At 30.6% G+C, this 15,468-nt stretch overlaps 1 protein-coding gene across 1 annotated transcript in view; it reads right to left on the reverse strand.

Annotated features, from left to right (window-relative positions):
• Positions 1–15,468, reverse strand: part of LOC108773784 (probable serine/threonine-protein kinase mkcB) — a 74,674-nt gene that overhangs the window by 44,789 nt on the left and 14,417 nt on the right. Inside the window, 1 exon segment of the mRNA XM_018539717.1 lies at positions 5,211–5,280. Within this exon segment, the coding sequence (XP_018395219.1) occupies positions 5,211–5,280 (70 nt within the window).

Genomic DNA, 15,468 nt, shown 5'->3' on the forward strand with positions numbered 1-15,468 from the left:
AGAGAGAGAGAGAGAGAGAGAGAGAGAGAGAAGCGATCCACTTTTAATCAATTTCCAAAGGCTCAAACGAAATAATTCATTCGCGATTCATCTAGTTCATGAAATCGAATTTTCACATTCCGGTAAATTTCTTTTAAATTAGACTTTCTCTTACGGTGTAAAAGTGATATTTTCTGCAAAAGATGAAAACGCATCATATTACACATACGCTTGTGGCATTCAAAATGAGATGGTATCTCGAAGGAACTCGACTTGACCTTTTAACTATTCAGTTTTATAAAAAAATATATCAAAATAATTAGTACATTAAATGACTTATTGAAATTAAAATCTGTCCTCTAGATTTGTTAATTTTTTAAACATTTATTTATCCATCTAGTTTTAATACCCACTGTGTACGTATAAATATAGCAAAACGGGATATGACAAATAGTATTTTTTAATTTATGATGTAATTCCAAATTCGTACAATCCACATTGGAATGTCAAACAAGCGACGATACAATGAGAGACAAAGAAAGAGAATGACACAAGTCTGGTATTCTAGAATTTAATCTCTCGGTATTCTGACAAGCAGCGGCTTCTTTAATGAAAGCGTGCATTGCCTGCAGGAAAACGGAAACTTGAATAAAGTAAAAGACGAGGAGAGCTACTTGACGAAAGACATTATATTGTATAAGAAGAGATTGTCATAATTTTAAGTCGGAAGCATTGGAGCCTCTCTCGTACCGGCTCGAATTTCATTGACTTTATGATGACGATAGTAGCGCAATCTTTTGCGATCTTCTGACGTATATTAAATTGAGTTATGACTTTATAGTCTCAAGCGTATTTTCATTTTAAGGAGTACACATTGATAATTTTGAGAGAAAAGAATATTTATATATATCTACAAATACGCAGTTTTTGACGATATTTTTGATACGTACATAAATGTCTTTAAAGAATCTTTAACTTTCAATATATTGTTTGATAAAGCGTATACATTTTAAAGATAAGAATTTCTCAAAATTACTTTACATAAAAAAAAAAACCTTTCAACTAAAGCTGTTTATATTCTGACGAATTAAGATTTCTTTCAAAAGAAAATCTTTGCATACGTAAATATTAATCAAGAAACAGATTATGTACTTTCATGGTTTCTTCAGCATTTTTATCAATATCTTTATATATATCCTCTCATAATTCTCGTATTTCAAAATTCTTATATAACTCTTGTAATTATACACCAAGACTATTCACTCATTGTAGAAGAAATCGGATACCAACTCAATCAATTTCTATTGAAAGCACAGCGCTCTTTGAAGAACATGTGAATTTTTCGAATATGTTTTATGTATATTACATACGTCAGTTGATTGTGCACTAATACACCAAATGATACTTTACTAAGTGTTTTCATATATTTTCGGTTAAGAATCTTTTCGCAAATTTGTTTGTCTCTGATGTGTTGATCGATTTATTGTAATGTGAAGACACTGTGAAAAATTTTAACGGATGCAAAACTCGAGGTAAAACTTTTAATGTATGATCAAGTTATGATTTGTAAAATGACTGAATAGATAACACATGTATGATTTATACGGAAATTGAGGAGAAACCAGAGTAAGCAATATAGATGTATGTGTTATAATGAAAATGAACCTTTTGGTGCCAGAGGAATAACCAAGAGAATAACATTTGGATATGACATATCCAATATTAAATCGATTACTTTGAACTTTTATAAAAATGAACATATTGTGAATCTTTTTTTAAATTGAAACGCCAAACGTAAAGGAACATAACAGTACCAAACAAATGTATACCTATATTTATTAATAAAAATTATGAACAATAAAAAGAATTAAGTAGGTATGCTATATCAGAGAGACAGCGGTTAAGGAATTAAAACTTAAGAAAAACTCAATTCCAAATTTATAATAATCACGTACAATTTATCAATGACATGCGGCGAAAATTTAATAATGGAAAAAAGTTTAAGATCTCCGGATATTGGAAGCAACAGTGGGCTTTTATTTTTGGTAGCATATATTTGGTATCGTTTCATCTCGTTTGAGAAATAGCGGTGAAAACTCGGCGATGCCCATTGCAGAAGTGCGCGTCAGATGCAGGCTGATCCACCCGTAAGTGAAAAGCTCGGCTTTGATGCGCTCCAGCGAACTGAAAGTTCTGCGAGTGCAAGCTCGACGAAGCGCAGGAACTGACGATTTTTCGCGCATGCGATCAAACCTCGCGCATTTTTTCCCCTTTCTATTTCTTACATGTTTTTTTTTTTCGTTTTTCCCAAATTTCTTTCTTATAGCCGTCGCACCTCTTATTCGAATTGACAAGTAAACTGGTGACAAAATTGTTTCCTCTGAGAACCGAAATTTTATAAGAAAAAGATATAAAACGACATACCTATAACTATGATGGAATGTCACACTAAATGACACCGAACATTACAAAATGTGTATTTGCTATACATTTATATAGAATGGGGTACGAAATGTTTTAACATTTTAATGTAAATTTTTCCCCCTTCGAGAGATCATGAGATAAAATAAATAGTGAACACATTATCCAATAATAACAAGCTTTTACAATGCATTCTATACACGATTTGTTACTATGTTGATTATAATTTTGTCAATAAGAAATATTTTTTTATATAAAAAAGGTATAATATACATTATAATATTATTCTATACACGCGCGCGCGAGTAAAAAACTTCATATCGTAAGTCTTTCGAAATTGTCAAAATTTACGTTTGTGTGCCGACATACCGAAAAATATTACTCTTTTTATGCGAAAATTTTATAAGCATTTTGGTAGATTCAAAGAAAATTGTTATCGAGATGAGAGAACATAACTTTGAACACGTTGACATATTATATGTTATATATACGATTCTCGAAAATGAGATGTCGTATTTCTGGTACCAAAATATCGCGGTTAGTATTCTAGAAGAGAAACGTCTCTCGTATTTATTCATGATATTTGTTTCTTGCAATTGATACGGCTCGCGCTTCAATTTCCCCGTAGGAATTTGAGCATCCTCTCAAGGATGCTAAGCTCAACTTTAGTACGTTTAAGCTTGAATAAGACTGTGTAAATACGCAGTATATATGAATATAATACAACCCTATTATTAATTTTAGGGTTTAATTTTACCAAAACTGGGAATTCATGAAAATCGGCGAAGCTTACATTTTATTCGAGATTGGTCCACATCTTTAACACTCTAATTTTAACAATAATACCGGACACGTGACGCATGTAATGTATCAAGGGTTCACGTCGACCAGATGATACATGGTGCGATATATATTACGAGACTCCGTCTATCGACGAAATCCCGTTGACACAGTTGTTCGTAACCGCGTTACTCTCGCGATCATCCTATCTCGGACAATGCAGGCGGCATTTGGAACGTCGCGTGCGATTCCGAAGCTACGTCGCCGCAGGAATACGCGGGCGAGTATATTGCGCAATGCATTGTCGTCGCTTCGTGTCGCGGTGAGATAAACGTAACTCCGGCGCCCTGAGAGGCGGCAGACAATGGAAAAAAAAAAAAATAAAGGAAACAATAGAACGGGAGAAATGAGACGGACCTTTCGAGAAAGAGCTGACTAAATCACTATGGTGTTCGCCGCGTTTTCGCTTTCGCGTAGCGGCGCTTGTACCTCGTATCAGTTAGTCCCGCAAGATTCAATAATTTAAGCAGTAATGGCCTGGCCATCGATCGATGCTTGGCTGCGGAGTTTAAAATATCTCGCGTTGCCCGCTCTTGCGATTTCCTAGTGCTTATTTTTCCTTCCCGTCGCTTCTGTATATTGCGAAGTGTTCTGTACCGCAACAGCAATGTTTGTCGAGGGCATTACCTCGGCAAATGAATGTTTATTGACGGGATCGTTATTCAGTTCGTAACGGTGCTATTATTTATTAAGGGAAACCTGCTTTCACGAATCGTTTGCATTATACATAGATAATAGCAAATTTTCGGATAAATTTCTTCTCAAATCGATCGTAAAACGGCTATTCACTTAAAAGACTTCTCTTTGACGAAAGGAAACAAAATATCGTATATCTTCAACGTAAAGACGACCTCAAATAACTCAACGTAATTTTTTATACCTTTAACGTTAGCGAGGGCAAAAGTGCAATTATTTAGACACAAATCTCTGCCGCCTCGGTACATATCGATCGGCTTCGACTATGCGGTTAAAAATATCTATTCGCATGCCTGGATGCATTATGGCAGTTTAGGCCGTCCTCCTTGAACTTCCTTTTTCGCCCCTTTCCTCAAATGCAGGACGATGGTGTCGAAGGTCGGAATTAATCAATGAACAGTTTATTGCCAAAAGTATAATATTCCACGTTTGTATTAAATGTAAACTTACAGAATATATCGATGAAACGATCTATCGCGTTTCGTTGCTTCAGTATTCTATTTGTCTAGGCCTTGTTCTTGATTTATGACAAAATAATGATTCGATAATTAAAATTTTTAGTATGTAAAGAACGACACATAAGCTTTGTAACTTGCAGAAGCAAGTTAGACTGATTACATTTATACGAAACTGGGCCAGAAACGGATTAATATGTATATACCTGGAACATTGATCGCGGTATTAATTGAAACTATTGCCCAAACATGCATATACTGTATACATCTGTTTCTGAAGGACCATCTGAAGACGTATTCGTCTATCTTCTGGGACATGCGTCGTCATTTCACAAAAGCAGAAACGTGCATAGTTCATCTCTTCTCTACTGTCACAATACGACGCGCACTTCATCCATCGTATTATGCATGCGTCTGTGGATGTATATGCTCGCTCAAATACATCTGCATTTATATCGCACGTTTGCGTAAGCGGGTGCATCGTCATCGTATATTATCCCGTCCTCGAAACGGAGGCACTTTTTTTCAGTTAACTATTAAGTGAGTCGATGAGCGATATTATCAACGATAAACGTTGCAAAAACACATACATAAGCAGTCCGAGCAGCGATATTACGGCTGTTCTAAATATAAGAATATACATGACGTAAGTGGAATATATAAAACTTTTCCGTGTCATGATAATCATCATTCGAGATATTTAAGTAAACAGTAAAGTTACAGTTACGTTATGTCAATATACTTTCTTGACGTTAGAAAGTCTCGATCGACATTTTTCGAGTCTTATTTTTGTAGAAAAAGCAATTCGAAATTACTTACCGCGGAATGTCGCCGATTCGTGGTGGCCGATACTTTCGCGGACTACCCACGTCGCTCCATACGTTGCAAGCTGGAATATTAAAAATATATTTGAGTTAACGCGATAACAAAGTTATTGCGGAAAATATCGAACATTTATATAAAGGAATAAAAAAAGTCAATTAACACTGCACATTCAACATTAAATATTGTTAAATATCAAAATTACATAGTAAAGAATATTTCATATTTATGCTAGAAACAGTTTACTCAAGTCTTTGTTAAATTTTTACGTTGAATTTTTTAACATATTCCAGTGTTAATTTAACATAGTACGATTTTTATTTAAATAATCTGTTAATTAATTAAATCAACATTTCTTAATGTAAAATAACATAATTTATGTGTAAGTGAACAAATAACATAAAAATAATGTGTTTTCAACCGTAAATTCTAAGATGCATGAATAAAATATATTAATTTAACATATTATAAATATTAATTTTACCGAAAAAATATACTTCTATCGTTTATTTACAAATTGTGTCAATATTACCTTTTTTTATCTTCCATCTTATGTTGAATTAACATGTAAATTTGAGTGGAGTATATTTGGAACACGTGAACCATGTTAATTTAACATAAATTTCCAACAATATATAAGAAATTATGTAATATTTGTTAAAATATATTAAAGTTGTTTGCTCTTTTCTCTGCATTGTGAAAATTTTTTCCAATTATTATTCAGTTCGGAACAGTTTTACTGAAATAGATTACTTCACAGTTTTAAATGAACCTTAATCTCGCAATTTTCTTTTATTTTTGGTAGAGTCAATTGGTTTCTAACTGCAAAAAAATAGTGAATATCTACGTGAAACAGGGAAAGTCCATCATATATCGTATTCGCGATAGAATTCGTGACGAAAAGGTTTTGCATGTATCGAGGGAACTGTAGCCTGGTGCGAGTATCTCGTGCGGACGCGCGTCTTTCCTCCATCCGTAACAATGAAATTATGCGGATCAATTTCACGAGATGGGCACATTTCCACGCTTGCCTTCTATAATTCAACTCCTCTTCCGGGTATTGAGCACAATTGCGTCCCATTTTATACATTGCTTTCTCATTTCCATACGTATCACGATAGCTTTCGATAATTGAAGCGCATACACTTTTACAAATCCAAATCATTAGAGAAGCGAATCCATTAATTTTATTAGCGTCAAATGCAAATCTTATCAGCGATTAATTCTCTTCAAAATTATATTAAATATATGAAAAAGAATTTTAATTAAAAAAAGATTTTTTTTATCAGATTTATCAATTTATTGCTCTTAACGTTTCAATTATAGTTTATTTCCCGAAAAGCTAATATATGGAACGGGTGATATCGACGAAATTGAGTTCATTGTCGATTGTTGAATTTATCGTTTTGTACGTCCGGTTTATGGCTTCATCTCGATGATGTGAAGATCGTTTGTTTGATTGCTGAGTGTACTTTTACGAGATTATAATTCCGCTCAATAATACGACTTTTGCAAAATACATTTATTCCTGTCATTTTCAAAATTTTTTTCTCAATAAATTTATCTTCGAGGCTTCTAAAAAACAAGCAATTCTGAAACTACATTTCATACTGTGTTATAAAAGAAGAAATTCTTTATATCGTATATGTTACTAGTAAAGTTACTCTAAAAATTCGTATATCGGAATTGTCCATATATTTTTCTCAATTTTTAGTTATTAATGATAGATTTTTATATTTATATTTTGTTTACAAAATATAAATATAATATTTATAGAATTGACTAATATTTCTAGCCGTTTGTGAAGTAAACAATCTTGTGACTTGTAGAGTTCTTTATGAGCGCAACTGAGTAGGCGTAATATTGAAAGAATCATAGAAGAAAGTAAGCACGGCAAGTTTAATAGCAGCTCTAAGAATATCGCGCTGTAACGGATATTAAAGGTTCACCCTGTTACACGAGCGACATTTGCTAATTATAAAGTTCCGCTTTTACAAAGTCATGAAGTGATATCGATTATGCAGGCGTAATCGAGTATGCAACCAAACGATTTAATCCTTGCAATGCCGTAATTCCTCTCTCAAACGCTAGCGATACGTTATTAAAATATTTAAATAATTTTCCTATAAAAAAAATTTTTATTACTTTTAAGATACAAAATGTACGCGTTTATTAAAATTATCGTTAAAACATTTTTTACACTCGTTTTTCGCATCCGATCTACACGTGTGCGTTACGATTAAAAAATACTGCGTCGTTAAATTCGCAGTTTAATATATACTGTATGTAGAGAACATATACATTCGTTAAATATATAATTAAAATAGAATTTATAAACATATGACTCATATGTTTGTGATGACCATTGATTAATGAGTGGAAGTTGACATTAAATTTACTATAAATATCCTTTTCATTACTTTATATATATAATTTATGTATATTGCATATGATTTTAATTACAGTAATTCATGATGTATTACAAACATAAGCGATTAAAATGCGCACGTGGCACGTGCGTTTGATACCAGCAAACTTCCGCCTTTTTTTACAAATAGGGCAACTTTCTGCAATTGCCCTGTGGCGCACGTTGAACGATCATTAATTTTTTAATGTTGGATAACCGTATAACAGTTTTTACACGATCACTATTTTTCCAATAAACTTTTGGAACATGATTGTGATACGCACTGTATTGTTCTTTAAAATACAAATAGGCTGCTTCTAAAAAAAATTTAATTTTCAATTTCTCAAACAGAAATAAAAAATAAAATTGAAAATGGAAAGCATTTTATAATTATCAAAATATATTATAATAGTTGGAATGCATTCAATTTTGATAGCGGGAACAACACGTTAATTGCAAGATTGACATTGAAATTTTATTACTACGATAAACTTGTTATCTATTACGGAAACTCTCTTTTTTTATTGAAGTGACGATGCGACACAGCTGACGAATGAATTTGCGGACTGCTAGCAATTTCGTATATTCAGTAATTTTTTCACAGCTTAAATTTTCCCTAAATTTGCGCACATTATTACAGATGTTTCATTTACTATATAAATGCAATTAAAAACCCTTAAATTTTTCGACAATCTGCATGAATTCATTGAAATGTATCACGTTATGTTAATTACAACACATTTGCATACGACTCTGACAAAAAATTGAAATACTTATTTAATGAAACATTTAACAAAACCGTTTGTTGTTTGTTACAATTTAAATCTTTTAAAATTTAAACTAAATTTGCAGAATAATTACAAAAATGCTTTTTATTATTTGAGTTAAAAATTACATCCATATCTTTAAGAATATTATTATTGCGTACAGTAATGTGTATATATAAAATTACATGGCCGTACGTTTTTCATGAAAATTGAGATAAGAGTAATGGCATTTTTCCAGAAAAGTCGGTGAGATCTTAACGTAACTGCATCATTTCGCAAACATTTTAATTCTTTGGCTCCCGTTTTATAATTCCATTTGGAATTATAAAATTGTATAATTGAGCGATAATTAATTGCCAGTGGATAGAAGTCATGTAATTTTGATTCATCGATGCAGCACCTACACGACATACAATATGTATGCTAACGAAATTTTCTTCCCACTTACTATATCAATGCAATTGCTACATGAATTTCATTTATTATATGAATGCTCTTTCAATCAGTAAAATTATAATAACTGAATTATTGCGGGCTAGATAAAATTAAATTCAATCGCATAACATAATAAACTAAATAAGCAGTAAGATTCACAAACGAGAAATAATATTTTTACAATATTTTGTAATTATTTTACATTGAAATTATTGTTATCACTTATTACGTAAAAAGCGAAAAAGATTATAAAACTTTGCAAATTATAAAATTTTATAATTCTTTCTATAACTTACTTTTCTCTAGGTTTTAAACTATTACGTTATGTTGTTTTATTTTAAAAAATATGATAGAGCTTTGTTTTATCGAATATATGCATAATACTTGTTTTCCATACCTAATTGTGTACCATATGTTGAGAGACTTTGTTACTGTCTCTGCATTGACTAATAATTAGATAATTAATTGTTAATATGAAAATGGAAGCTTGGTGGTTTTCATTTTGTATGGAGATACCGAGACAGGATAATTAATGATATAGGATAATACATGACTATTTTTGAAACTATCTGAAATAATTAAGTTCTTCATGAAATTGGAAATTCACTAAATATATTTAAAATTTTCATTTCTCTCTCTTTTTATCTCATATTCGTAAAAATAATGTATTTTCCAAAAAACAAAGAAACAATATTAAATATTAATTGTTATAAATATTCATAAATTATTATATATAAATTGCTTTCACAATGTCTCATAATATTTATAATGTTATAACACAAAGGTAACTCACTTTTATAAATTTTTGTAATATCTTGTTTGCTTTTTTTCTTCTAAAATGCATTGAAATAGCATTAATTTGATATATGCGTATTAAACCAAAGATGTAAGTTCTAATTCGTGGATTTATGCAAAAATATCGATTCTATTATATTTTCTGATATATGGTAGTGCATTATATCGCCATTGTTAGAAAGGATTTTTAAACACAGAAATCTCGCTCTTATTAAGAACACAAAAAGATGTTTAATATTTAATTGTAACATTTCCTAATGCTGTTATTACAGTTCTATCTAAATGTTAAGAATTGAAACTGTTGTTTTCTACTTCCTTTTATTCAAGCTGTAGGTATGGAAAGTAAATTCTTTCATTCTCTCTTCCTTTAAAGGATCTAATATTTTCTAGTTTTTCATACATTGTATTAATTAACTATAATATATTAAGAAAATAAAATAATTTTATGCACGCGTAGACAAAAATGAATGAATATATATGTTATGAATTTATTTCTGTGATTTCAAATATTAAAAATAATTCTTTATTTTAATACAATTTCCCTTAAATTTTTATATCTTCAAAAATATTATTTTAAATATTATTCTAATTTATTATTATTCAATTTATTGATCTTTTTTCAAACTTTCTTCATTAATATTCAATAGTAATAAATAGTTAATAATAATTAATCATTAGAAAGGTTAGTAATAATAATACAAATTTCGAAAATATATGTAACATTTAAAGAAAAAATATTTTGTTATTTTGAAACATAAAACCGAAAAATCCCTGCATATTTATCGAGATAAAAAGAATAAATTATCTCGCAGAGAAAATTCCGGAAAGCATCCGGGATTTTCACGAGCAAGTATCGGGTGAAGGAAAGCATTTAGGTGAGGAAATCTTGATGAGAATGCAAATATGAAAGGGAACAATGACGGCGTGCAAGAGTATGCGCGACTCATGTTCAATTATCCAGCAGACGATTTGTAGGCGCATGAGTAAGTCAATTGTTAAATCGTCAAGAGACCGACGATCGCGCATCCGTATTATCATGGCCATATCCTCCTTTCTGGTTATAATCAATTCACGCTAACTCCTCGGCGTGCCAGCAAAACTGTTCCGGTGACACCTGATATTGATCGAGAGAGCTGCGGAAATGAAGCGTCATCGTCGCCACTATAATCGTCGAGTCTTGACAAGAATTGCACTCTGCCTGTTCATTCTAGCTGTTGAATTTCAATTATTATATCTTTGGAAAGATCTATAATCTGCTTTGTTTAGCAATCTGTTAATATTTAGGATACATATGATCAAAATAATTTTTATAATTTATTTTTCCTTTTATGTAATTAAATAACTAACGTTTAGTAAAATTTCAAAAATGGAAGATAAGCGTATTGTTAAACAAATTGTCAATTATTTGCAAAATTAGAAAAAGTCTAGACGCATCCAAAATAAAATTTTAAGTGGATGCGAATCGTGGCGAAATTAAGATAGTAACTGTGAGAAATGACTTCTCGCGAAAATTACGAGGAGCAAAGGAGCAACGAATATCTAGAACGAGACGACGTTAATCGACTTAGATCCGCTTTTTTTATTCGATGTTTGGTGTGAAGCCGAGTCGTGAGAGGATCGATAAAGGTCGAGCAGAAAGAGCAATCTGGTCGAATGAAAGCAAGCGGTTGCAGCAAGTGATGCCGCATTGAAACGGTGATGAAATAAAGGCAAAGCGAACGCCAAGCTGCGAAAGGATCGACAAATTGGCATGCCATTTGCGTCATGTTTATGCATCTACTTTATAGTCTATACTAGAAAATAATTTCCACTATTCGACATATCGCACGAAACAATCAATTAACCGCAAAAATTTCAATCTGCTTAGTTTATAGTTTTTTCTTACCGGAAATTGAAATATAAATAAAGAATATAAAAAGCTATTCTGAAAAATAGTATAAAATAATAATATTTGAAGGCATCAAAATAATTCTCTGCTAGATTTGTTATAGAAAACAGTTTTATATTTTCTTGATGTAAAAAATCTTATTTGTAATATGTATTACGAGATAATTATCTATAGAATAATTACTGAAGCTCATCGGAAAAGAAGGTTTTTTTTTTTATTATACAACATCACTAATTTGGACGATTTGGCATATCAGTATCTTTCAGTTTCCGAAAGAAAAAGATTTAACAAAATGTAAGAGGATGACATTGTCGGGAAATAACGCTATGGCGGAGGAAATGAGGTAGGTTGAACGAAACAGGAATATGTTTGCTGTTTACATTATAGATGTTTTGCGGGATTGCGTTTTTGCACGACGTTGCAATTGCATCGCTCTCAAAGATCTCCTTTAAGTGTAATGAGACCTTGAAACTTTGTCAGAGAAAAAGAGAGGAAGAGTACGAGCGAAATACGAATGATACGAACGACAAATTACCTCCTTTTAACTGGAAACGCAAATGCAAAGACGATCGTGCGTGTGTATACTGATAATATATATATTATAATATTCGAAGAATCATGCATATTTATCCCGTAATTGTCACTTATTGTTCTTAATACTATCTTTTCAAGATATAAAATTTACAAATTAATTCAACTTTAAATTTTGTACAATGTTTAACATTGGTTATTATTTTATAATAATTTAAAAAATAGAAAATTTTTTTTTTTTTAATCTAATATAGACTTTAAAATCGAAGTAATTCTTTCGTCAATTTTCGGACTTTGGAGAAATATTTATTCTAAAAATTCTAATAAAGTAACGTATATTATGAAATTGCTATCTGAATTTCGTTGCCATAAGCTCTGAGAGCAAAAAGGAGTATGACTTTTTGACATTTCAGTGTTTGTCGTGTTGAGAAACATATGTATTTTTATATCAAAAAGTCAGGTCTGTTTAATGTTTGTGATTATATAATAACGTTCTGACTTACTATATCGAAAAATTTGTTCCATAATACAAACTGTCAGTGTCCGCAAATTGAAAAAACAGCTGATAGTCTTTTCTCTGAAGCATAATTTACATATAGCATCAATAATTGTAATCCTTATCAAAATTATCGAATTTAACTATTATTTTTACAGAACATGTAACGCCCAATGTTGTAAATTAAAAAACGCAAATTGATTTATTAATTACTAATCTTAGAAATGTGAGAAAAGTAGAAAAATCCAAATAAGGTTCACTTGTGTTTTCATCAAATAAAAAGAATCTTAAAAATATGGTCAAAAATCAAAAGCCATTTTTTCCGCAATATTTAAATCTCTTTGATGAGATAGTGTGAAAGTTTTGTAATGAAATTCCTTCTGGTTGATATGCGGAAGAAAAAGTGCAAACTAGATTGTATTTCGATCTCGGCTACTGCATACTTACGGTAAGATTAAATATTTCTATGTAAGGACCACGAAGTTTTAAAGTCAAACTCGGAGATAAAACTATTAAATTGTACGCTCTAGATGCTGTCAGAGCAAGTATTACACAGTGAATGTTTTATCAGCACAACATAGTTATGAACTTTACTCCTCCAAAAGTCAAGTACTTTCAAAAAGAGTTGATGCAAACTTGAAGAAAAAGAACAAAATTTATCTTTTTTTTGATTGACACACGTATCACATTACATAACAAATATCAGTTATATTTAATTTACAAAAGAGAAAGTTGACGCAAAAGTGTAATACATAAATATTTTTATTTATTTTATCAAAAAATTACATTTATATTTATATTAAAATTATATTGTCTATCACATTTTTTGTACATATTATTAATATTCCAAAAATATTTCCAAGTAGTAACAGAAATTAGATGAAATCATGGAAAAATTAAATTAATCAAATTTGATTTATTTGAAAATACTTTAAAGGTATTGTAAATAAGATAACTAACTGTATTGTTGTAATGCCATGTAACATTTGCACGCAACTGTAATTAGTGCGTTAAATCTGTATAAAATGGTTGTATATTTCAACATATTGCATATTCAAATGAAGTCGTTCTGGCACAGAGAAAATGGCAGTGTCGAATTATCAGTGAGATTATTTGTGTATTCGCTGTATTTAATGGTAGAAGAAGAAATACGAGAAAGAGAGAATGATAGAAAATAAGGGAAACTAAAAAGAGAGAACAAGGGGAGAGAGATAAAGAAAAGAGAGAAATATAACTTCATTTGTAATCGACAGCTAGACCATTAATCAGTGGAAACTTAATTAAGAGTCGTGATATGCTGATCTCCGCCCTATTCTCTGTTCTCTTTCATGAGCGAGAAATTTCGGGATTTAATTTAATCTGATTTACTTTCATTACATCACATTGCTCCGTGGTAATGTAATTGAAATGTGTTACTTGGGATGTTCTCAGATAATTCCAGCATATGCCACGCGAAATTATAAATTAACAATAGCCTTTGGATGAGTGAAATATTCTCTAGTAGATTAAAGCTTATTATATATTATCACATTTACTTTTCTTTAATTTAAAGTGTATTATATTATAATTACAAATCGTTACAACGCGAAACAATTGTACAGCTTGTTTACTAAAATTAATTGAAACGTAAAAATGTGTTCTTTAAACGTAAGTTTTTTTCCTTCAACAAACACTCGCAAAATCTTTTCTAAACTGTCGAAGACAATTCTCAAACGTCACGCGAAGCATTTTTACAGCTTTTCTGCAGAGAAAAGTCAGATTACTAACGGCAAAGAGACACTCGTTGGGATCACTGACGCGATCTCAGCGAAAAAACTTCTCGTGGAACAAATCTTTTGGAGCAATTCTGCGAACTCGTATGTTAATATATAGCACAATTTAGTTATCCTTTTGCATTTTCAAGATTTATGTTTTTGTGATACTTCTATATTTGTTAATATTATTTATTGCCAACCAAAAAACTGTAACAAAGATTTAGAGTAACTACTATTTTTCCACTTTTTTCTTATATTAATTATATTTCATAGTTAGTGATGTAAATTTGAACATGAAATCTTAAGTAAATGAATTCGAGTACAAAAAAAGTATTGTGTCTACTTCTCCTATTCCCTTCCAGAAAATAATCCAAATAATTGATAAAACAGTTTTAATATTCGCAAAATAAAGACAAATTATATATAAAATAATTTGTCTTTTAATATATAAAATAATAAATCAAAATAAAAAATGTTGTGACATTCTTGATCAGCTCGCAAACATTAATGTCAGTATTATCAAGAAAGTATTAATGCAATATCTATATGATGCCAAAACTAATATTAACTGAGAGTTATAAAAATCATATGCTTCGATGACTTGGACTTTAGATAACAAGTGGACAAATAACTATTTGCGAAAGACGTTGTCAAAACAACGCTGCGTAAAAAGGAAATCCCACACAATATCGACATAGTAACAAGAAAATGTGAATAAAAAAAGGTAATAAAATAAGACACTTTATTTTTATATATGCAAGAATTGTAGCAGTGTGAAACAAACATAGTAATGCTTCGCATTAATAATGTTACTTTTTCTTTCTGTACGGTACACAAAGAAATCTCTTAAGAACCTTCCCTCTCTAAACTTTTTTCGCATTTTATATTTATTTTGCATTATATAGCTGTTTTCTCTAATGAAAAAATTAATACGTATTTATCTTAAAATAATTTGAAGTAGGTTTTATTTTAACATTTATGTTTTAAATATGAAAAGAGAAAGTCTATATTATCTAGTATATGTTAAAAGCTACATGAATAAGAAATCATTCACTTGTGCTTCCACAATGATAAAATTTGTATTTCATTTTTTATATCTTACTGGCAGTAAAACGTGAAACGATCTTCGCGCTGCGAACATTTGTAGCTTTTACCACCATTTTACAGTCGCAGTAAATTACG

Source organism: Cyphomyrmex costatus, unplaced genomic scaffold (genome assembly GCF_001594065.2).
Source record: "Cyphomyrmex costatus isolate MS0001 unplaced genomic scaffold, Ccosl1.0 scaffold219, whole genome shotgun sequence".
NCBI classification, from domain to species: Eukaryota; Metazoa; Arthropoda; class Insecta; order Hymenoptera; family Formicidae; genus Cyphomyrmex; species Cyphomyrmex costatus.